The sequence below is a fragment of the Onychostoma macrolepis genome, chromosome 07 (assembly GCF_012432095.1).
Source record: "Onychostoma macrolepis isolate SWU-2019 chromosome 07, ASM1243209v1, whole genome shotgun sequence".
NCBI lineage: Eukaryota > Metazoa > Chordata > Actinopteri > Cypriniformes > Cyprinidae > Onychostoma > Onychostoma macrolepis.
The window spans coordinates 7,034,669-7,060,614 of record NC_081161.1 but is presented as its reverse complement, the minus strand read 5'-3'; the positions used below and the strand labels follow the sequence as shown (position 1 = coordinate 7,060,614).

The 25,946-nt window shown below is 37.3% G+C and overlaps 1 protein-coding gene across 5 annotated transcripts in view; it reads left to right on the top strand.

The window, feature by feature from the left end:
• Window positions 1-25,946, top strand: part of nfat5b (nuclear factor of activated T cells 5b) — a 48,684-nt gene that overhangs the window by 17,831 nt on the left and 4,907 nt on the right. Inside the window, exons 2-13 of one of the 5 annotated variants that reach the window (XM_058781588.1) lie at window positions 5,342-6,782; window positions 13,650-13,712; window positions 14,289-14,847; window positions 18,055-18,241; window positions 18,614-18,804; window positions 18,937-19,109; window positions 20,641-20,775; window positions 20,859-20,914; window positions 22,230-22,362; window positions 22,656-22,724; window positions 22,826-22,920; window positions 23,029-24,814. In XM_058781588.1, the coding sequence (XP_058637571.1) occupies window positions 14,318-14,847; window positions 18,055-18,241; window positions 18,614-18,804; window positions 18,937-19,109; window positions 20,641-20,775; window positions 20,859-20,914; window positions 22,230-22,362; window positions 22,656-22,724; window positions 22,826-22,920; window positions 23,029-24,814 (3,355 nt within the window). In that variant the 5' untranslated portion in view covers window positions 5,342-6,782; window positions 13,650-13,712; window positions 14,289-14,317. Of the gene's footprint in view, window positions 1-5,339; window positions 14,848-18,054; window positions 18,242-18,613; window positions 18,805-18,936; window positions 19,110-20,640; window positions 20,776-20,858; window positions 20,915-22,229; window positions 22,363-22,655; window positions 22,725-22,825; window positions 22,921-23,028; window positions 24,815-25,946 lie in introns of those variants that run through there. The other 4 variants (XM_058781584.1, XM_058781587.1, XM_058781585.1 and 1 more) reach the window with 4 other exon arrangements.

Genomic DNA, 25,946 nt, shown 5'->3' with positions numbered 1-25,946 from the left:
AAGGTTAATAAATGGTGTAGAAGTTTTGTTCATTCTTAGTTCATGTATAGTAATGTTGTTAACTAAAGAACCTTATTGTAAAGTGTTACCATTAATATAAATCTAATAAATAACAATACATATCTTAGCAAACATGAAACTGGCTTGATACTGAATCTTCCTGTCAAAACATTAAAATGTCTTGCAAGGTCTTGCAACTGACCAAATGCGGTGATCTGATTCATGCAAAGCCCATCAATTCATAAATAGTATCAAGTTTGGTCCTGAATATTAGATGGGTAGCATGACTGGATGACTGAGTCTGAGCATTAATATTCATAGGCTCAGTCTTTCTATATACATAGAGTTGTCACATACTCCTTTGTAATCTGTTTCCAACTTCTGTTTCGTCTGTGATTTGACAGTTCACATTTCTGCTTGACAAGCCTCACAGCCACTTCACAAAACCTGTTTAGCTAGTTAAATGTGACCCTGGACCACAAAAACAGTCTTAAGTCGCTGGGGTATATTTGTAGCAATAGCCAAAAATACATTGTATGGGTCAAAATGATCCATTTTTCTTTTATGCCAAAAATCATTAGGATGTTAAGTAAAGATCATGTTCCATGAAGATATTTTGTAAATTTCTTACTGTAAATATATCAAAACTTAATTTTTGATTAGTAATATGCATTGCTAAGAATTTAATTTGGACAACTTTAATGGCGATTTTCTCAATATTTAGATTTTTTTGCACCCTCAGATTCCAGATTTTTAAATAGTTGTATCTTGGCCAAATATTGTCCGATCCTAACAAACCATACGTCAATGGAAAGCTTATTTATTCAGCTTTCAGATGACGTAGAATTGACACTTAAGACTGGTTTTGTTGTCCAGGGTCACAAATAAAGCAAGAAGATCAAGCCAAAAAGCTAACAAGAGGAAAAGCACAAGGGGCTGAAGGTGGAGGGGGTTACAGGGGGCTTGAAGGGCCAACAGCCAAAAACCCTGGCACTCTCGCGTAACCCAGGGCTAATCGGAACAAGTGCCAAGAATCTGCAATAGTGAATGAAAGTGTGAATGAACTTGCAGAATGTTTTTCCTTTCTTTTCTTTTTCCCTTTCATGCACAGTACAAATATGTTGAGCTTTATGGTTAGAGAGCATGAATTTCAATTATTTTTCCATCTTCCTTGTGTGGCCGAACTTCTGTATTATGAGGATTAGCACCACAGGCCATGATTTTATTTAAGTCTGAATGAATGAATGAATGAGATTTAAACATTTTTGACAAAAAGTTTGTGATTATATATCAATAACTACCAAATACATGCATACATAAATAAATATTTTAATGTTTAAAATTGTAAAAAAAAATTGAGTATTTAAGAAAAAAATTATTTTAGACTACTGTAAAATTTCAATATACATTTTTATGGCTGTCTTAATTTGTTCATTTTTCAGCTTTTATTTAGGTGGAAAATAGCTTCTCCTATGTTTACAGCAGCTGATTTATTAGCACTTGTCATCACAAGTTTAGGAAGGTTGTTAGTACATTGTTATCACACTTGATAATGAATTACAAATGAATTACAGTGATATTTCACCCAAATATTGTATGAAAAAGAGCAGCATGAAGATTTTGCTAAATAATTTTTTTCGTGTTACATGGAAAAAGCAAATCTTCTGCATGTAAACAACACAAGGAAGAGTAAATGACTGTGAACTATCCCTTTAATTCAGTGCAAGTGTGTTTTGGCTTCAGATCTAGTCTGAACAAGAAAGGAGCTGGAAAGTGAGAAATTGCTTTGTAAAAGCAATGAAATCATAATGTTTACCAAGTTAATGATATTGCTCTTTGTTTTTCTTTTCCCTAGTGAAAGAAAAACTGTGTTTTGGGACATGAACGGCAACCACTGTGTCCTGTTTGTGTGGGAAGAAACTATGCAGCAAAATAGGAATTTTCTCTCTTAAAAATGAGTGGAAACACTTAGAAACAGTCCAGGTACTGATTCTGCAGCCGCAGTCTTAGTGCACAGCGCATATTTTCTGTCTATGTGGTTGGCAATCTGTTTACTTGAAGGGCCCTGTGCACACGGCACATGTTCCTGCATGTGCAGAGCAGCCTAAGACAGAAGTTGGTAATGGTTAAGCAGAGAAAGGGCACTATCATGTCTTATAAGTGATTTGTGTTTTTGTGCATTAGAAAAACCTATTGATCTTAATTGGTACCAGATGCAGTTACTCAATATACGAGTAAGAGTTGTGAGGATTCAGAGGCGAATTCCATGCAATGCTATTGATCTGCAAGTTGGTCCTTCTTCATAAGCAACATGCCATGACAGGTCTGTAAATTATCACTAAGTCTTCACTATCAAATCCATTGGATTTCCACGGTGAAGCTCCAGAAATGAAATCAGCCTATATCAAATAGAAGTCTATCAAAAGTGTATGTCGAAGTGCATGGTACTGCCAATGATATCATACATTTTGAGACATGCTGTAAATTATAAAAGGGACAAAAAAAAAATCAAGACACATTAGCGTTTTCTTAAAGTCCAGACAATGATATTTGGAAAAAGTAATGGTGGTTGCGTAAGAACTGTGATGTTTTTGGTCTCAAGGCCTTTAAAATCCACTTCCCTAGGCTTGTTTGAGTTAGAAACAGAGAGTGTCTGTTGGTCCCCGTCTCGCCTCTGTAAACTGTGTTCACGGCCATACTGAGAATTTGCCTTTACCTGCCCCCATGTTTGCATCTATTTCAAGCCATATAAGAGATGAATTTATTCTCAGAATTCAAGAGGCCTCTAAACACACCAGTGCTTTTCACACTTTATTTTGTGCAGGACTGCTTGAAATCTTCTGAGCATGGGGTATTATATTATACATGCAGATGGAAACATATGCAGACATCCACAGATCTGTAATTTTTTTTTCACCTATGTGCAGAGACTGCTATAAGTAAACCATATGTAGATTGTGATCCCCTAAAGAGTGTAAACACTGTGGCGTTCCACAAACATGCTTGCTTTGTTGGAGCGGTTTAACATGTCAACCTTGTTCCGCCAATGGCGTGACTTGGGGGTGTGGCTACCTGTTTGTCTGTGTTTGGGAAACCTGTTCGTAAGCCATTATGTAGGCCTATTGCAATTCCATTTGATGCCACTAATATTCAATAGATTAAAACTGTTGTGTGCCTTCATACCAATCATTCAGCTGATGGAAAAAAGTCTTTAAAACAAATTTCAAGCGGACAAAAGAATCATTGATTGTAAAAACTGGACAATACCTAGAACAGGATTTCCCAAACTGTGAACCCCTGGGGGTTTGTGAGGGAACTGCAGGGGGTTCATGAGTTGATGCAGATCTGACCAAAATTGGTTATGCAAATCATGCAAGTTGCAATTTAGTCCCATTTACACACCAGCAGCTCCTGATCAGGTGTTTTCAGTCTCTCAGAATGTTAAATGCTGGACCTAAGTTGGTGACACTTTAGATTAGGGAACACATATTCTCTGTTATCTAAGAGTTTTCCCTCAGTAAATTTGCTGCTTATTATAGGTTAATAAGGTAGATTAGGTATATGAGGATGAAGGGATTTTAAAATATGATCATGCAGAATAAGGCATTAATGTGTGCTTTATAAGTACTAATAAACAGCCAATATGTTAGTAATATGCATGCTAATAAGCAACTAGTTAATAGTGAGAATTGGTGCTTAAAATAAAGTGCTACCTGTAAGTTTTCAACCTTTTATTGGTTAATTTGTAAAGCCGTTGTCAATTAAACAGTCTAAAGGTCTCCCCTGCAGATTTCTGCCAAAATAAAAGCTTGAAGGTTTAACATTTGACAGCGAGGAGGCATTATAACTTGCAATGTAAAATATCAAATGACATTTTATTTTAAAATACAATAAAAATGTAGTAATATTTTATTAATATTATTATTAAAATAGACTGCATTCCTAAAAACAACAGTGTGAACTTAATGTAGACTGAGACACCATCACAAGATCCAATTTAATGTCCAGCTACAAAGTAGTCAATGCAAAGACTCTGTTCAGTCTTATTTGGTTCTTGTAAAAATTGAAGCCAAGTGTGAACAGCCTTAAAAAGCAACTATTTCTATTAGCATCAAAGTGTGGCATTCTTTATGCCTGGATGTCTCAGCAGCAGCAATATGAGAGGTGTAAGTGTTTATCACATTGCAGTTCAAATTGCAATTTCAATACACAACTAATGACAATGTAAGTTTTGTTTTTAAACAAATTCTGCCGCCTAATGCTATGAATCAGTGACTTAAAAATAAAAACAATTCAAATAAAACTCAAAGAAAAATTTGAAATATTTTATTTGTTTAACTGCATATCATGACCTTTAGCTGACATCAGAGAACTGTGAACATGTAAATGTGTTGTTAAAGTATTAACTTAGTAATAATAATAAAAATAATCTCAGGGGGAACTTTGAGAAAACAATTTTTGTTGAAGGTGTTTGGATGACAAAATATTTTGTACATCCCTGACCTGTAACATTAAGACAGCACAACCTACTGATCACATTGTATTTGCATCGTTCACAGCCTCATTTTTATTCACATTTAATTAAATATGGCATCGTCTCTCACTTAGGTTCGAATTTTCTCCATTCACCTGCTGTTGGCAGGTGTGGCAAATAATCTCTGAGAGAGATGTGAGAGATGATCTGTTCTGAAACATTATAATCTCATTCAGACCCAATGATAAATGACAAGGTACAGAATGAAGGATTTGAGGAGCTTGTCTCTGCACAGATGGGTGATGGTTATATTCATTTATTTTATTCATTTTTTTGTGCTTGATATGGCCTAACTGCTGGGATCAGTGAAAACCACCTCCCAACTTCTCAAATCCCTTTTAGCAGCCTTGTTTTCAAAGTTGTACTCATCAGAATAGCGAGCAAGGTTTGAAGGCATTGTGTTCTTGTTCTGTTAAAATAACCCACTACAATCACAGAGCAGTGACTAAGGCCTCTGGCATGCCAAAAATGGTATTTATCACTTACTATTGGAGTAAAATAAGCAGTCAGGACTTTTTCCATGTTGATGGCCAGGCAGGTCAATGGCCAGGCCGTGTGGGGTTCAGAAAGACACTGTATACCTGGAATTGGACTGACAGATGTAGACGACTTTTATGGTCATGGAAAAGTACTGAAATAAATGGTGTGCTGATTATCACCCCTGCCTGGCGATAATCCACTTGAAATGAGATATTGGAAATTCACTGCATATATCAGTTGCCACAAAGAAATCTGTGCAAGGCTATTTTGACTTGGTGCGTTTTACTGTCTGAGACTTAATAGATTTCTCTGTCTGATTCCCTCTAGAATCTGTATATGATCTTCTCCCGAAAGAGCTGCAGCTGCCATCTTCTAGAGAGCAGAACGCAGCCGCTATGAGTCAAAAAAGTGGTGGAGAGGCAGGACCTCCGCCGTCGACGGCTCTCGCCGCAGGTAAGCTTTGTTTTCGTATTTTAAACCATCTTTCCTCTCAGATGCTGAAGACTGGAGCTAAGGCCTGCATCGTGATGCCTATTCACCTGCCCACATTTTTGGTCGATTAATTTGGTTCAAGAAAAATGGTCTTGATATGACAGGTGGTTTGAGAGGAGGGTGTGATGAAATCAGAGGAAAGTCGTTTCAGAGGTGGAGCAAGCTTTTGATAAAAGAACACAGACAAATTTCTTTTTTTGGAGTAACATGCACCGAATGCAATGAATTGTTCACAATAGCACCAGAAAATAGGGACATTTAAGCACAGAAAGCTGTTTTAATTTTAAATATTAAAATAATAATAATCAGGAAAATATATCTGATTGCATATAGATTGGGTTTGTGGTCTAAACATAATCTTGTTCCTTGGGCCTTGCCGGAAAAAAAAAGAAGGAAAACCATAAAAAAAAAAAATATAAAAAAAAAATTTATGTGGGAAAAAAGATATTTCAGAGAAAACAAAACTTTTATTGGGGCATCAGAGTAGCAAATGTTTTTTGCAAATAGTAATTAAATATCAGTTTTTAATTACATTTAAATCAAAAGCATTTTTTTTTTACTTGGTATTTAACATACTCAACATTAATAATAATAATAATAATAATAATAATAATAACACATAAAAATAATTTTGCAAGTCTTACTTTAATTCCATTTGGCCCTCCAGCATTGTTCTAGCTTTGTGAATGAACATAATTGGCTCAGTGCCTCTAAATGCCAAATTTACAATTTTGCACAGAAAAAGCAAAAACAAAACAAACAAACAAACAAACAAAAAAATCCTGAAATTATTTAAACAAACAAACAAACATACATACATTAAAATAAATAAAAACCTAAATAAGAAAATCTGTTCAGTATAAAATCTGTTTGGTATAAAATTACAGTAGGAATTTTAGATTTTTCTTTTGGTATAAAATTCCAATCTGTATTAACATATACAAAATGTATTCAGAAATTCTATATGCAAAACATATTTATGTATAATGCATGTATAATTGGCAATCATTACAATTTCTCCTGACTTGCATTGAACACTGAGGAAAGAATCTGTCCACAGTGAAAACACTCCTCAGAACTTTTATTTTGACTTCCTATTTGTACATTCAAAATGCAATTCACTTTAGTTTCTTTTACTCTGCCCCTTATCAAAGTGCCCAGGTTTAGGGTGAGTTTCTGTAAGCCAGAAGTCTGTTGCCTTTGGACATCTGTACCTAACTGCAGCCAAATGCATCCCTCTGACGAGGCAGGACATGCTGGCTGCAGCTGAAGGAAGGTGACGTATTTTCCAGCTTAAATGAATTTCATTGTGGGATTTTAGGTTTCACTGCAAATTGAACTTGCTTATTCTGGCTATTTTCTCTTCTAGTTTAATTCATATTTTATTTGTGTATAATTCTATTGTTTATTTGTGAATATGTCCTTAGCAATTAAACAAGTGCTCTGGGATTTTCTATTTGTTTGACCTGTTTGGCATTTGTTTTTCTTTGTTTGCTTGTAGTTTTGTGGTTTTGTTTTGTTTATTTATTTATTTGTTTTGTTTTATATTGTTTTGTGAGGGACGACTCTTTTGTCACATTCACGTCCCTTCAAATATTGTCTTCCCGCTGTTGAGTGTGAATATTTTGGGTTCAACTGTATCATCGTCTTGTTTATAACCCTAGCTTTTTATTACCTTTATTATCTTCTCTTTTACACTGAATAATAACAAAACATACATGCAAGGTATTGTTCATTTCTCAAGATAACTTTTCATGTGGTTTTCATACTTGTGAAAAATAATGGGCCAGTAAATCATTTTTAATTATAATGTAAAGTAAGGTTTTTAATTTAGTTTGCCCATGTGTTTTAACGAAACATTCTGGATGTTTATCTGTTCATCAAAATGTATATTTTGAGGCTCAACATATGAATTAACTGGAATATACGCTAATGGTCAAAAGTTTGGAATAATTAAGATTTTTCACGCATTCGAAAAGAAGCCTTTTCAATAGTATCAAAAATACAGTAAAAAGAAAAGTAATATTATTACAGAAACAAACAAACTATTTAAAGCAGTTGAAAGCAGTTGTGCTGATTAATATGTTTATGGAAATTGTGATACATTTTTTCAGGATTCTTTGATGAATAGAAAGTGATCAAAAATGATAAATAAAAAAAAAATAATCAATTTAATTTTCCCTTAATTTAATTTCTTGCCCCAGACTTTTGAAGTAGTGCATTACAGTTTTCACATAAATATTAAACGACAAAACTGATAATAAAGTTTTCAACATTGATAATAAGAAATGTTTCTTGAGCAGCAAATCAGCGTATTAGAATGAATTCTGAAGGATCATGTGACACTGAAGACTGAAGTAATGATGCTGAAAGTTCTTTTCAATTGTAATAATATTTTAAATTATTACAGATTTTACTGTATTTTTGATCAAATAAATGCAGCCTTGGTCAGCATAAGAGACTACTTTCAAAAACAGTAATAAATCTGAATTATTCCAAACCTTTGACCAGATTAGTTCATTTTGCCCCTCTCTGTTCTACCCCCAGCCTGCCTCCTAAACCCAAACTGATCTTTCAGTCTGTCGTGGGACCCTCTGATGTGACCATGGGTCTATCTAATATTGAGTCAGGATGACTTTCTTGACCCAAGTCGTGATTCTGTTACTATTATTTTTAAACTTTTTTTCCCCATCTAATTTAATTTAAATGTTTACTTTTCTTCTGAGATGGAATCAACTGCAATAATTCTGCTGCCTAAATCAATAAAAGTGCAATTCTCTCACTGCCCCCCTGCAGGAATGTGTGTCCTCCATTGGTGAATTCAGATTACATTTTAGTTTGGCCCCTCGGGGCCCCTGTTGGCTTGTGTTACAGTTTCTATCAATAGTGAAAGCTCTGAGGGCTCAGTATAACACAACACAACACACTCAGGTTGCTGTGTTAAGTTGGCCATTTGCCGAGTAAAGAGTACAGTGCGGTCAAAAACATGCATGCAGGCCTGACTAATGAATCAGAGGGGGTCTTGTAACTCTGACACAGATTGTCCAAAGTTGAATACACTATCTGTTATCTAACTCTGATTTATCATCTAATGAATATGAATCTTTTGACTCTGTTGAGTTTGTCTGACCTGCGTTAGACAACGTTCCCAAATTCCTGTCAAAGTTGATGTTACACTGGACTTCACTGGACCCACTGTACATAGAAAGTTGATTTGCAGCCACTTTTAGCCACCTTAAAGAAGCAGAAGAGACAGACGCTCTGTGTTTCAGTGTCTGTATTGTTGCACGCCTGCCAAGAGTTTGCAACATGATGCATAATGAAAAACTCTGGCTTTGTAGTCCTCCGCCAGAACAGGGTTTCAATTAATTTCATTAAAAATTCTGCACAAACATAGGTGCAGATGACTCAAATGTCACTGTATCAGATGTCAAACTGGCAAATCGTTTCTCCCTTGTCTTGATGTGACGGAGAATGAAAATAATCAGTTTTACAAATATTTGACTTTTTTTTTTTATGCATATGACTGCATAAGATCTGAAAAATGCATTTGATGCCTTTGACTCAAAATCAAAATGTCTCACCCACCAGTTGATTTGGTTCAGCTGATCAGGAAGGACGATTTCAGTATATTGAATAGACAATGGTTTGTGGTTACTATTATTGTCACATGTCAGACAGTATTTCGCACATGGAAAGATTTCTTCCTGATTTAATTATCTACGGCTTGACCACACTTCCTGTGCATGCAGGTGTCCTCTTGTTTATCATGCCACATTTATGCAGCCGTTTGATCAATCCCATTAAAATAATTCATTTAAACTGTTTATGTTGTGAGACACAACAACAAATCTTATAAATGAGGATATGCATAAGGCATAAATAGCGAGGAAAGTATAAATAAAGCTTGTCAGTTTCATGTTTTGGGATAAATGCTGAAGGTGGGTGCAAATCATTCTCTCTGATTTATGTGTGAGTATTATTGTTATGATGTCAACCAGGTTTTGTTACTGTTGCTGTATAATCGATGTTGTTATCTGAATCAGTTCTGTTTACACATGTCTTGTCTTTAGACCAGCCATATAGTGTAGAAACTAAACTATTGTGGATGCATCCTCTACCATTATGATTTGCATATGAGCCATCATGGTTTCATGCTAAATGGTGAGGATGGTGAAAGGATGGGAAGTCACATTATATAGTGCTTTATACCATACTGTTTGAAAGTTTCACATTAATGAAAAGGAAATAAGTGTTACTGTTGTAAAATGCATCGGTTATGAAACCATTTCAGCTATAAAGCAGATCTGCAGAAGATCAGTTTAGTTTAGTTCAATTCATTTCAATAGAGTTAATGATAAGTAAGTTCATAAATGACACGAAACGAGTTTAATTCAGCAGTAAGCAGAAGATAATAGTGTCATTATCCAGTTCGATTCATTTGCAATGTTGTTCTCATCCAATAGTGTCAGTTAAATTGATAATATTAGTGAGGATTAGTTGTCTTTTAATCTGAATATTGTTGTCAGTCTTTGCTGTATATGTATTAAATTCTAAAGTATTCCACGTTGACAAATGCACCAAACTATACTGTACTTCTATGAAAGGTAGAAGTTTTTCATGGTTTTGTTTTGTGCACATTTGACTGCCATATGTTTGACTATGACGTTTGTTTAGGATTATTTTTTAAAATACATTTTCATTTGTGTTGTTCACCTTTTAATATTTTCATTTTCAAAGAAATTCCATTTGGATGCCTTGTTAAGCACATGATTGATAAGCATCCTAATTTAAAGGACACAGCAATGAAGTTCTCCTAAATTTCTTTCAGAATGTTTTCATTCATGAATCAAGTTGCGAAACAGTGTTAGTATAATGCTGGTTGTTGCAACAGGGCATTAATCTCACATATTTGAGCATTTGGAATGGGAAGACTGGACTGGGGAGGACTAGAATGTGGCCAGATTAGCCTAGACTACAGTCTTCCAAATGTAAACACTGTCATCCGACTGATGATGGTGTTTTTATGTAACATTCTTCCACAGCCATTTTTTTTAGAGGCATAAGCGACCCACAAATAAACGTTTAATGGATATGATTACAATGCAGAATCCATTTCATAAGGTATTTGTTCTGAGATGGCACCATACAGAATTTGAGTTTGTTTTAAAAGGAGGGGGAGTCAAGCTCACCCCATTATTCAGTGGACTCAATATCTCATTCAAATTACATCATTCATATTGTATTGGTTCATAGGCTTTTTTTCAAACAAAGGAGCCAAGCTTCATAGGTAGATATGCACGTTATGTTTCTTATTGTTCGTCTGGCTGAGTCTGTAGCGGCTCTTAGAACTGCTTAGAGGATGGTTTTGAAAGGCCTATTGAAAGGTTTGGTGACAGATCCACCAACCAAATCCAACAATATCAGTTTTTCCATGGCCGGCCATATAGGCTTTTTCTTTGTAGAATTTTATTTATTTTTTAAATATCTCAAATTCTTTTCAACCCTTTCTTGAATCAAGAAGACACTATTCTGAGGATCTCACTTAGTGACAAATCCTAAAATACCAATCCAATCCCGCTTAAAATGGACTATCTTCAGAGTATGATAAACAAAAGCTATCTTTTTTTATTTTTTATTTTTGTATTCAACCCATCTGGCTGTTTCTGTGATGCCCTTGTCTTGTTCAGCAGTCTCGGCAGCTGCAGAGTTTGACAGTGTGGTTTGGTGGTTGAAGATCTAAATTGCTGAAATGTTGATCTAGATTGCTGAAATCATGAACCATCCCAGTTTTGCAATGTGCATCAGCTCCTTTTGGTGCTTGGCCTCAAAGCACTTTCATTTCATCCATTTCATCATCTTGCAGTCAGGGTTCCCACGGGTCCTTGAAATCCTTGAAAGTTTGTGAATCTGATTAAAATTTTCAAGGCCCTGGAAAGTTTTTGAAAATAAACAAACATAGATACAGGTCCTTGAAAATTCCATATTATTATTATTATTTCGCCAACACTTTGTGGCATATGCATACTAGCTTGCTTGATTTACGTTGCACATTTATGCGTTACGTTAAGTGTTTCCCACGTGAGGTACTTTGTGTTGTTCGTTGCCATGACGTTCACATGCACACAAAACTACTAAGATGGTACCTCAGCGTTTCACAGACGCACCGTGAAATATTGCAAAAATAGGCTGAAACGTGATGACTGGAAAATGCAAGTTTCAAGATATTTGGCTCACCAAAGAAGATTACAAAGAATGGCTTGCCAGAGATCCAAAGGATGTAATGTTGAATTGCTTTGCTTGTTAAGATAATGTAAAGCCATGAGGCAAGAAAAACTTAAAAGCATATTCATATATCTTAAAACTTCTGGTTACATGAGCCTAAGCTCTTTTCAATAAAATCCATGCAAAAGTTAATATCAGATCATTTTAGAATACAGTATAGTATGTACCAAATATTATTCAATTTTATGCAAAACAGAAATACGACAAATATCAGATTTCTGTCATATGGCCAAAAATAAATGCAAAAAAAAATAAATTTGCTTTTTTGCATAGTTGTGTTTGACACATGAAAACTGTAACAATGTATCTTACAAGGTGACGCGATGTAACCTTTGCTCTCACTTGAAATGTGTCCCCACATTAAGTCCTTGAATTTGAGGGTATTGGACCTGGAAAGTCCTTGAAAGGTCCTTGAATTTGAAGTTAACCAAGGTGTGGGAACCCTGTGCAGTACAACAGATAAATGTTAAAGAAATATTGAGACTGCATAAGGTTTAAAGAGTTAGTTCACCTAAAAACGAAAAGTAGATATTCAACAACATTTTTGAAACACAAATGAGGATACTTTTTTAAAATTCATTTTTGCACATCATTTTGTAATCCATATGAGTCAAGCGGTCTAATCTTCAAAGTCTTCAAAAAAGGCACGATCGTGTATGATATACAGATTTAAGTTAGGCTTTTATTTACATATAAACATTTATCAGTGCACGTGCAAAAAGCTCATCAAATATGGTAAATAGAAGCTGAACGTGCATGCTTAACATGAAAAAAAAGCCTAAAATTGTTCTAAATTCTAAATTAAATCTGTTCATTATATAAAGCAGTCATGTTTCTTCAGAGGACTTTGATTTAACAGCTCAATTCATATGCAGTGTTGAGGAAAGTTACTTTTAAAAGTGATGCTTTTTTTCGCGTTACTTTTTGTTACCTGAGCTGGGCTTGCTCGTTTAGTTTAATAAAAAAAATAAAAAAAAAGTTATATTTTTGCCAACTGTAATGGACTGAACTTTTTGAACCATCAACAATTTTGGTTGTGTGGGTTTTCAATGGATGGACAAAAAAATTATGAGAAAATATTAAAAAAAACAAAAAAACATTTTGAAGATACACGTAAGTGTTATAAGTAAAATTATGATTTATTTTGGGGAGAACTATCCTTTTAATAAATTATTTTTCAATTTCTTTTTATTTTCTAATATGCACATTAATGCGAAACAAACAAAATTATTGAATAGGTCTTATTCCACCGACAGGATTCATGTACCTTCTTTAAAACTACTGGGTCACACTTTATATTAGGAGGCCTTAACTACTATGTACTTGCATCAAAAAATAAGTACAATGTACTTATTGTGGTCATATTGTATTTCAAAACACTTTTGCTGCTATTGAGGTGGGATATGGGTAAGATTAGGGACAGGTTTGGTGGTATGGGAAGGTTTAAGGGTGGGTTAAGGTGTAAGGGATGGGTCAACAGTGTAATTATAAATGTAATTACAGAAATGAATTACAGATGTAACTACATATAGGTATTTTAAAAAAAATGTGCAATGTAAAAACTTGTATGTACACAATAAGTGCATTGTATCAAATTATTAATTTAAATGTAAGTACATAGTAGTTAAGGCCACCTAATATAAAGTGGGACCAACTACTGTATATGAATGCTTTACCTCATCCATTTGTTTAAATGAGGTGTGGATGTTGTGTAACTTGATTTTCAAGGCAAATTAATACAGAATGCCATTAGATGCACTAAAAACAAACAAGTAAAATTGAACAAAGCCTTTCTTCATTTTAATATATTTTAATGGTCAGCTTTTATTACTCATTGGTTGTCTCATTTTCATTCCAGGAATTTCTCTCTGAAGCAGGGAGTGTCTGCATACAAAATGCTCTGCAGTTTTCTGCTTCATAGGTCAGACACTGGTTTATGTTGTTTCTGTGGCTATGCTCACTCCCATCAAAATTTGTGCAAATTTGTATAAGAATTTGCTTGCATCATTTGACACATCTGGATGAGAGATGTAGACCCTCAACTGGAATAAATATTGAAACATATGCCATGTAACAGTTTTTGAGGGTCATATGCAAGAGCTCATTTACTGTAGATTTCCAATGTATGCTTAAATAAAACCCAAGACATGAGAGGATATTATGGCTAGAGGGCTGTGCGTAATGTCTTGGAGAGTGATCTCATGCCCTGCTCTGCAGTAGCTCTACATGAAATGCTTGTTTTTCTTTTTTCACAGATGTTATTCAGCATGATCATTTTGCTCCCGTTGTTTGTTGATTCATTTCCACAGCATTTCAACTGCTTTTTGTCATTTGCCCTAATGATAGATAATGCTCTCTGAAAGATTAAAAACAGGAGCTATTGGAAAGAAAAGATAAAAAGCAATCATGAGAAATGTCTTGACTTGACTGGGACTGTTGGGTCATGTTAATACCCTTGTCAATGCCTTTATTCACTGTCTAATTGTACACACTGCAGATGCCTCATCCGCCTCTTCTGCTACGAGCATGGGAAGTCCTCGCAGTGCTTTTCCCACCTCTTCCACCTCAGCTTCAGAGCGGATCGCCGTGCATGAAAGCAGCACGCCGGGAGATGTTAGCAGTCGAAGAAAAGCCGAGGTTCTGGCTGCAGAAAACAAGCTTTCTGGCCGAGAAAAAGGTGGGCAGCAGACCCAGCAGCAACACCAGATGACACCCTCCAAGCGGTCTGTCCTCAACATCTCGCCTCCACCCGAGGACCTCTTCGATGACAGCCACATGTCCTGCCAGGATGAGCTGCTTCTCGAATCGGAGCAGAGTAACAGCATCTGGATGGAAAACTCGGTGTCCAACTTCAGCATTGTGAGCTCCAGCTCCTACAATGACAACACTGAAGTTCCCCGTAAGGCCCGTAAGTGCACCCCGCGACAGAAGCCCGGGCCAAAGCCGGTCCCTGCTGAAGAGGCCAGCATGGATGTCTTTGATGCAGATAGTGCCAAAGGTCCACACTTTGTGCTCTCGCAACTTGGCCCAGACAGCAAGAGCTGTTCCAAAGCAAGGCGAGTCATTTAGTATACACTTTGGGCCTTTATGGCATTCATAAAACCTTTGGTGCCTCTTTGTTGGAGATTGATGTGAAGGAACCAAAATACTGAATCAAATTAAAGGAATAGATCACTCAAAAATGAAAAATCTGTTATTTACTCACCCTCATGTCTTTAGAAACATTTCCCTGCTAAGAACTTTCTTAAAACGGTATTTCTGAAGGTCCTCTAAACATTTTTTAAACGTTTTTTCTTAGTTATGTGAACATGGAGCCAGCGGCCCCGTATACACTAATGCGTTTTCGTTTTAAAACAGTGTTTTAGAATGAAAACAATCCTTGTCTACACTGGCGTTTCCGCTGCGTTTCAGAAATGATCTCCATCTACACTACACAACCGAAAACGCATGTCACATGACCATTCATGCAGGTACAACCATAGATATGTGTAGGTAGATGCCCTATTATTTGGATGGTGGACGCATCTACGTGCTTGGAGCGTTCGAATGGGGAATCTACCCATACATATCTATGGGTACAACAATGAGCAGAGCGAATGTGGGCAGCCACGCCATCATTTTAAAAAGTCTCCGTTTTGGTCCGTTTCAACCTCGAAAACACCGGAGTAGTGTAAACAATAGGCGTAACCGTAGAAAAAGTTATGCGTTTTAAAACGAAAACGCACTGGTGTAAACGGGGCCTTAGAGACAACATTAAGGGAATGTTCCATTTTATAATTTTGCAAGCATTATAGGAATGTTACATTTGAATGTTCTCAGAACCATCTGAAACTAAGTAGTAACAGTTAAAAATGTTAAAAGAATGTCTGATCCCACTTTATATTGAAGGCCCCGATATACTTCAAACAAAATCTAAGAACGAACTGATATGACGTCATTTCGAAACAGCTCACCAAAGCGAACTTTCTGGGGGAGTTCGTTTGGGCTCCTAAACACCTTTGAGCTACTATTGGTCCGTGGCGATAACGCAATCGGTGGGTGTGTTCTGGAAATCCGACGCGAATTTTTATTTTTTTCCTGGTTTATTTCTCATTCAACAAAGGTCAGGCAGGGGAACAACATCTCCAAGTCACTAGTAACATAAAAACACTGTGTCGAATAGCTGAGCTGCCACAAATATATCTGCACCTGTACGATCGCTCGCAGAGAGACTTTAAAGATTCAGAGAAAGCATTTAATTCCTAGAGAGAAATTGGTGTCGACGACCCGGAGTTTATGCAAAAAGCGACGTAGAAAAACATCAGATGCAAGTTTTCCAAAGCCATGAAAAGAATGAAACGAAAGAGTAAAGATATGTAGCAAGTACCAAATACATGCGTTTCAAGTAAATGTTACACCATACTGCTGCTGCTGTTGTTCTTTCAATAAGCGAATTTAAAAGGTATACAATAAATGAAATGCCAAAATAATAACATACAATAATAAACCTTTGTTTTTATAAAATTATGACAACACATAAAATATAAAAACGTGTAATAATTTATCCAGTTTAATAAAAGAGTGTTTAGGGCCTATGCGCGAGCGTCGCGACACATGTTTAAATGAATCTACGCCCCGCCTCCAGCAGCGTGAGAGTGTTGGAATGTTTGAAGACAGTATACCGTCGCTCAGCCTTTTCAAACTTCTTTTTGCCCCCAAAAGAAGAATGAAAACGAACTTCGTTTGAAGTATATTGTGGCCTTAAGTGGCCTTAACTACTATGTACTTACATTTCAATTAATAATTTGATACAATGCACTTATTGTGTACATACATGTTTTTACATTGTACTTGTTTTAAAAAATATGTGCATGTAATTACATCTGTAATTAAGTTTTGTAATTACATATATAATTACACTGTTGAGTCTAACCCTTGCACCTTAACCCACCCTTAAACCTACCCATACCACCAAACCTTACCTGTATCCCACCTCAGTAGCAGTAAAAGTATTTTGCAATACAATATGAACACAATAAGTAAATTGCACTTATGTTTTGATATAAGTACATAGTAGTTAAGGCCACTTAATATAAAGTGGGACCGAATGTCCAACTAAAATGATTCAGAAATAAGTTCCCAACGCAGGTATGAGAGGAGCCTTATCATCCAGTCCTGTCAATCATCGCTATGACCGTATATGAGCAGCAGTCATTGCTCCATTCCAGCGATAATTCTTCCGGCATTCCTCCACCTCCCCTTCTCCTCCTCTTTTCCTCCACACTACCATTATAGGAAGGGTTCTTACTCTGAGTTCCAGCCGAGATTCGGGTTTGAGCCTCCTTCGCGGACAGCAAGCCAAGTTCGTTTACCATTATCTGCCAGGGCTGAATGGGCAGGCGAACTCATGAAACAATGTTTAAATGATAGTTTTCTGCTAATGTTTTGAGAACATTATTAAAGACCAGATACCTTTGAATGAACTTTCTATTAACATTATTGAAAGAATGTTTGTTAATAACTTGGCTAACGTTCCCATTAAGTTATGAAAATGTTGTTTCTTAGTGTTCTATGAATGTTCAAAACACCCAGTTTTTTAAATGTTTACAAAGCAAAATGTTCCCTGTTAGCTGGGTTCATGCAACTCTTTTCTAGAACATGAAAGTGATTGGCACAAATACGTCTCCAAGGTGTCTGTTAAAGAGCACTTCATCTGGAAAGCATCTTCCGTGCTCAAACAACTGATAAAAATTATTAAAAAGTGAGTTTTGCATACATTCTAAATCATGAACTTCTTAAAAACATGTGTTCCAGATGAAAACACACATCAAATAGATGAGATGTACATGTGGTATCAGGGATGGTCAAGTTTTGCCTTTATTGTTCAGAGAAAGTAAAAATGGGATTATATGACATGACTTTTAAAATTTGAATAGATTATTGTTAGGGTATTGTGCACCTTTGGTGACTTTGTTAATAGTTACAAAAACTGGCCATCGTACACTAAGTTTAACACTACTGAGGATCACACTGTGACAAAATAAAATTCGGCTCAAAATATCATATGTTTGAGGTCCTCCAACTGGATTAATTTAAGTAAAAATCTCCGATTTTTGGTAACTAACGTCTTCTGTAACTAATTTGGGTAAAAATTATGTAGTATTTTCCAGCCTTAAGTCTGGGAGAGAGAGTTAATAGTGAATGTTTATTTCTGGAAAAATTTAAGGTTCACAAACTGCAATTAAAGTAGCTTTTAACTGATGTTCACCATCTTTGTTTCATAGCTCTGATGGACCAAAAGCTTCTGGCCTTAAAGGTGGGATACTGTCTTGTCAGTATCCTCAGAAAAGTGAAGGGAAAGAATTGAAAATTGTGGTGCAGCCTGAGACTCAGCATAGAGCGCGTTACCTGACTGAAGGCAGCAGAGGGTCTGTGAAAGACCGAACACAGCAGGGATTCCCAACTATCAAGGTGGGTCACACAGTTATTTAAACCAGAATAACCTACAGCAGGTTTTAGAAGAGTACTATTCATCCCTAGTAAAAACTTAAAATACTTTTATTTCATACTAAGTATAGTTCAAATCTATTAACATGTTTACTAACATATCACTCGAGACTTATACTGATATAAAAATTATAATTACTTGTGCACAATGCACGTTTCTTAATATTAAACCTAAAATGTGTTTTAATTAATGTGTTTTTTATTAAGTACATAATATGTAAATGTATTCGTAGTATATGTGGAGGAAAAAACTGAGTGTCTTATGGTTCTTAATTTTCACTATTGATAAAAGGATGCATGTTACTTTGTTAACCGCAAGTTTCTTGATCCTCGCAGCTTGAGGGTGTGAAGGAGTCAGTGGTCCTGCAGATTTTTGTGGGCAATGATGCTGGACGTGTAAAGCCCCATGGCTTCTACCAGGCTTGCAGAGTTACAGGCCGTAACACAACCGCCTGTAGGGAAGTGGACATCGAAGGCACCACTGTCATCGAAGTGCCTCTGGATCCCAGCAGCAATATGATTCTGGCGTATGTAACGACACGTCAACTTCGTAGAATTGCATCAGACTTTCAAGCTTTGCATTCAGAGGCTGTAGTGAACAAATTTGGTGGAAGTATTGATATTGACAATGACCAGCTGATGTTCGGGTGTCTCTACAGTGTAGACTGCGTGGGGATCCTAAAGCTCAGGAATGCCGATGTGGAGGCCCGTATTGGGGTGGCTGGATCTAAGAAGAAGAGCACCCGTGCCAGACTGGTGTTTCGAGTCAACATCCCACGCCCGGATGGCTCTGTGCTCACGTTACAGACCTCGTCGTCTCCCATACTGTGCAGTGAGTGGCTTTGGGTTATTCATAGCATCTCCCTGCTGGCGAGCCCAGCTGGTGCTCTCATCACATAGGAGAGGTAGGGATTAGAAGGGGGGATAATGAATGTTTATATTATTAAGGCCATAGAGCCAAAAAAATAAAAAAGAATGAATCCAAGGCAGAACATCAGGTGCCTACTGAAGAGAGCTACTAGGTGTGTGGTGAATTGCACTACTTTGTTTTGAAATTGAATTTCTGTGTCATCAGCAAGTAGAGGAGTATTTCAGGTTTATTGTAATTTAAGTTCTGCAGAAACCATCTGTAGCATTCTGCTGATTATCACAAGAAATGATTTTGATTGTGTTAATAAGGACAGAAAACACATTTGCATTAAGATTCTAAAGGAATAGTACATCCAAAAATGAACATTTGTTGAAAATTTACTCACCCTAACAGGCCATCCAAGCCAAGATGTAGATGAGTTTGTTTCTTCATCTGTAATGCTACATCTGAGAAATGTAGCATTACATCACTTGCTCACCAATGGATCCTCTGCAGTGAATGGGTGCCGTCAGAATGAGAGACCAAACAGATGATAAAAGCATCACAATAATCCACAAGTAATCCACACCATTCCAGTCCATCAATTAATGTCTTGTGAAGTAAAAAGCATTAACAAATTTTTAGCTTCAAACCGCTGTTTGCGGCTAAAGTATGACTCCTCTAGCCATAATATTGCCATAATATAAATTGTTTCGTCTGAATCAGGGGAGAAATATGCACAGATCAAGCACTTTTACAAGTGAAAACTGTTCTAAACCAATATGTTGGCAGATTTTGGTGGGGTTGGATGTTTTCACTGGATGAAGGGTTATGGATATTTTGGCCCAAAATGATGGTTTAAATAAAATAGAAAAAATGTCATAATGATTCATTTGTTTCTTACAAACATGCAGCTTTTCACTTCACAAGACGTTAATTGATGAATTTGAGTACCATGGATTACTTGTGGATTATTGTTATGCTTTTTGGACACTCATTCTGACGGCACCCATTCACTGCAGCTGATCCATCAGTCTTAAAGATGTGGAACACTTAGCGTAAAATGCTGAAGAACAGTTGATACTAAAGTAAATAATGCAGACACAATACAACATGTATGTTAACGATTAATTGCAATTAATTTGATTATCATGTAATTAATTTTTGATTCAGATTTTTAATCGATTGATAAGTTTATACTAATTCAATTATAATAAATGAAGCAATTGTACCACAGCATTAAATAGCAAAAAAGCTTGCCTACTTACCATGCATTACCAGCATAATACCCATGTTCCTTCATGGTTTCCATGTGTGGATACAAAGCAAAAACAACCAGGCTTTTCACTAGTCACAAGCTGATTTGACTGTATGGCTTTATTGACCCGCACATAATGTCAGATGTGCGGAAACTAAATATTTAGTCATGGTCTGCTGCACAGAAACATTGTTACCTGGCTGTGTATCCTAATGGTCGCTTTCTCTCTTTCTCCGATTGGTCCTGTTTTTATAGCCCAGCCTGCAGGAGTACCTGAGATTCTCAAGAAGAGTTTGCACAGCTGTTCGGTTAAAGGGGGGAGTGAAGTCTTTATTATTGGAAAAAACTTTCTCAAAGGAACCAAGGTCATATTTCAGGAGAATGCTTCAGGTATCTGTACATGTTAAAAAGTATCATGCCCTGTTCTGTGCAGATTTTCCTGCACTGTTTAACCTCTGCTTCTTTGACTGCAGCCGATGATAAATCCTGGAAGGCAGAGGCTGACATTGACATGGAGTTTTTCCATCAGGTAAGCCATAGCATCTGCTGTGTCTATTATTTGACTGTGTGGGCTGATCAAGCACTGCAAAAATAGAGGCAGCTTTGCACAGGTCACAGACATTGGTGTCCCCAATTGTTGGCTGACATGAATATGGAAAGAGCGGCATATTAATGACCTACATAAACAAACAGTACGCAATACGATTTTTAGTTCTTTTTGATTAAGTCTGTTGAATATATCTGCCTTTGCAGTGACTTGCCCTAAAATGCCAGCAGTGATCTTTGTAATTTTCAGTGTTTTTTAATAGATTGAGTGCTGCCACAGCTAGCTCTATTATACTTATGCATAAGGTCCAAAATTTACACAAATGTATGTAAAAAGGGCTAAAAAAAAATGGAGGAGTAAATAAATCTGGTTAGTATTGAAATTGCAACAAAATGCATGGTCTGACATCCCATTTCATTTGCAGGTGATCATATAAAATTGTCTGATAGTCTTCTTTGAAGTCACATAAAGTACACAAACCATTAAAGTGCCCCTATTATGAGTTATGAAAGGTTCATATTTTGGTTTTGGGAGTCCCCAACAACAGGCTGACATGAATTCAAGGTCAAAAAACACTTTCATTGTCTTATAATATGCATTTATTTTTTACCTTATTTGCTCAACGACTCCCAAATGATTCGCTCAACGATTCATTTTTCCAAACCCCTCCTTTGCGTGATGCTAATCTGCGGTGATTGGTCAGATTGGTTGATTTTATTTCCATTTCATCATGTCTGTGATGCCTGATAAAGCAGCATTTGACTTTGCATTTGTGAGTGCAGTGCTGCTTTGTGTACAGCGATACCGGGGAAACAGCTATTTTTAATGCTCCAAAAGCTGCACCTAGTGGCAAAGAATGAATTTGCATTTTCATTCAGACCAACGCGAAAATCAAGTTTTCCCAGGTCTGCGAGCGCAACAAGTGGACGGGCAATATGCTAATGTTTCATGTTGACGTCAACATGAAACAGCTTGGGATTCGTTTTAAAAATGACTCGTTTCAATGATTCAACTCAACTTTTTCTTTTGAGAGACAATAACTTTATACATGGTGATTTTCAGATTTAAGCCTTTAAAGGCTTTTTTCATTCACTTAGAGCTGTGTTACACACTGCATGAAAGTTAATTTTCAAAAATCCATAATAGGGGCACTTTAAATTGTATAGGCCTATATACCAGACACCAGTAATTGTTGCTCATAAGTGATGTTATGAGAAAAATAGTCAGATTCAACTGCAATAAGTAAATAAATAAATAAACTGTGCAATTTTTCTATCTTTGACTTTTCCCCCTTTAGAATCACCTTATTGTCAAAGTCCCTCCATATCAAAATCCAGCTATCACATCTCCTGTATCTGTTGGTATCTATGTTGTTACGAATGCTGGACGTTCCCATGATGTTCAACCATTTACATACACTCCAGAGCCAGGTCAGTTTAATCGCCACCGTAAACATGACTCTTAATCGCAACAGGTTTGCTAAAAAAGTGTTTCCCATCCACATTCCTGGAGGTAGACCAGCAGTACACATTTTGGGTGTCTCCCTTATCTAACCCATCCATATCAGGACTTGGAGTCTCTACTAATAAAGAGTTGAATTGGGTGTGTTTCTTTTGGTAGAGTTTGAAAATCCATACTGTGGGTGTGCCTCCAGGAACAGGATTGCGAACCATTCATAAAAATCACTGATCTAGAAACTTTTTTTTTTTTAATTTTTTTACAGTTGTCGATTCTTCTGTGAAAAAGGAAATCTTGCCTCCAGTGACACCTTGTTGTTTTGAACAAATGAAAGGTGAGCCAACATCTATGTGTCTATTAGCATTACGTAATATTGATCAATGACAGCCACGGTTATGTAAGTGTCACTGGCCCCTTGTCTTTTGTTTCATATAGTAATCGATACTGCCTTGATGACGCCAGTTTTGCCTCTTGTTAAACGAGAAGAGGTCACTCCAATGGAGGTCTCCAGTAACCCCTCGGCCTTCAAGGTTTGTATAAATCACGAGACCGAAACCACCACAATAAATCAGTACTGAATCAAGCATTTCTGTATATTTTGATAAATGCCTATGTTTATCTTGTTTGCAATCCTACAGACCTCTGAAGTCATCAATTCAGCCCAGCAAGCTTTAGATATGAGTGCTGAGATCTCCACCAATAACTGCAAATTTTCCAATTCACTGGCACACCAAACAAGAGAGCAGGATCAATCTCAGAGCTCTGTCTTTTCCAACAAAGAACCATTCAGCACCATCCAGGAACAGAGTCTTGCACCCAGTGGCTCTTTCCATGTGCCTAATAAATCTCTCCTCCAGCAAGGAGTCCAGCCATTCCTGTTGGAACACAGAGAGAGTCTCGGACAGGAGAGGACCGGCAACAGTGGCGGTTCAGTGGTGGGGCTCTCCCAAATTGATGACAACTCGCAGCAGCAGCTCTCGCTTCTACCTCCAGATGAGGTGGCACAACTGGAGCAGGCCGTACGGCAGCTGCAAGCAAAGGGATTCTGCAACATCCATCTCCAGAGTGAGAATACACTGTCAAAACAAAGACACCATCAACTTCAACAGCAGCAGCAGCAAATCCAGCAGCAGCAGCAGCAAATCCAGCAGCAGCAACAGCAAATCCAGCAACAGCAGCAGCACATCCAGCAACAAGAGCAGCAAATCCAGTTGCAGCAGCAGCAACACCAGCAGCAGCAAGCTTTGGAGAACCTTCAACATCAGCTCTTTCAGCCCCAGGTTCAAATCCATTGTAGTTCAGAGCAGCAGAGCTCTTCCCAGGGTATGGTTCAGAATGGAAGCCCTCTCTTCCAGCAAACCCCATCACAACAACAACAGCAGCAGCAGCAGCAGCAGCAACAACAAGCATCCTTGTTTCAACAAGCAACTGGCTTTCTTCAGCAGCAGCCCAGTCATTCCTCGCCTTCTCTGTTTCACAACCCTACAGCCATGACCGAAGCCCAAAGCCCACAGGAGGCTCTTTTCCACACACAGAAGACCTCTCCCAATCAGGATCAGGTCCAAGCTTCCCTTTTCCAAAGCAATCTTACGGTTCTTGGTGGGTCCAACATGTCAGCGGAAGCTCAGCCCTCTGCGACCAGTATGTTTCTTTCCCAAAATGCTGTACCAAGTCAACTTGCTGTTAACGCCGGCCAGCCACAGCAACTGGCCTTTCTCACTTCTATGCAGACATCTTCTCTCGAGGCACCATCTGTATTTCAGACTCCACCCCAACTGTCCCCCATTCAGCAAGGCACTCCGATGGAGCAGCAACAATCACCACAGCATGCCCAACCTGGCTCCATGTTCCAGAGCATCTCCCAATCACCAAGCAAACTCCCCCCTGGTCAGCAGCAGCAGGCTAGTCTACTCCTCGGATCCTTAAGTTCTCCAGTGACACAAGAGCAAACCTCCAACCTACTATTCGGTGGCCAAGTCCAGATAGGATCGATGAACAACAGCAGCCTAGCTTCTCCAGAACAACAGAACACTTCCCTTCCCTTCTCTCAGGCCGGCATGGTTACAGTCAGGCAGCACGAGTCGTCTGAACCCATGACATTTCAGGATCAGACTACTATGGTGGTCAACCCGTCCTCGAATAAACCCATCTTCCAAGACCAGCAACCAATGCAGTTAACACCAAGTTCTGGTACAGCCCCTTCACAGTCTGTAAACCTCTACATGGCCCAATCCAGCATGCAAGGGGGTATGGCTTCTCAAGAACCCCTTTTTGCACCACAAAGTGATGTAACCAGAATTCAGACTAGCACTTCTTCTCCAGTACAACAGCCTGGTCAACTCTTTCAGACCACAATGAGTGGAAGCCTCAACCAGCCCAACCAGAATCAGCAGCCAGACCTGTTCCTCTTTGAGATTCAGAACGGTTAGTCAATATTCTTGAACATACTTTACTTTTACTTGCACACCACATTTTACTTGCCGTAACTCATTTTAACGTAGGGCTGGACGATATGGCCAAAATTTATATCACCAAATATTTCTTTATTTCAGTCGATTACAATATAATTCGATATCAATGTGAACAATATTTTAAAAAAGCCTCATAAAAACTGGCAAGAATGCCCACAACGGATGCCTGTACAAACAAACTTCTAAAAAATGAATTTGCCAAGTCTATGAAACATCCTCCTACAAAAACTATAATGCTTTAGAAATAAAAATGGTGCAAATAAATTAATGTTAACCTTTTATTTATATTTAGCCTTCATACAAACAAGAAATGTGAAATCACCGTCAAATAAATGTTCTGTAAGACTCAGACTCACCTTATTAATATTAATATCTAGGGCTGCCCTCGACTAAAGATTTTTCTGGTCGACTAGTAGTCGTTCATTTTAAGCATTAGTCAACTAATCACACATTTATTAATAAACCATTTAAATCATTATAATGAGCCTTTAATTGCCAACATAGCCTATAAGCGCCCAAGCACATGCATAAAGCTTGCCACAGTGCACCGGAGAAGCTAATGATTATGAATGTGTCAGGGAAAAACAGTAAGGAGGCTGCATTAACTTTTTAATAATGAATTGATACACTAGTGCTTTCTTTGTTTTCAGCATAAGAGATGAAGTCGTCGTCATCTGCGCATTAATGGACGCGCCTGCATGTTTCATATGGATTACATACAGTAAAGAGAGAATATTTGTTTTTCATTTGAATTGGTTAATTTGAAAGTAGACATTTCGCTCTCTATAGATATATTTTTCATATTTGTAAGGCAAGTATACACTGAGTTTCGCGCTCAAGTTCACAGAGTCCGAGACGGCAGAAAGCGCATCCTGTTTGCTTTCATTATTTTACAAAAGCACAATGTTTTGTTGTTATTGTGAGTGCACACAAATAAATATATATTCAAAAGATGTATTACTCTTATCTGAATGAGCAAAAATGACGGAGTATTTTAAGAGCAAGTGAGCGCAGCGGCGCCTCCATCTGTCCTGCAGTGAGCGCTACTGTTCAGCTTTCACTCTCTGCACAGACACTTAAACAGT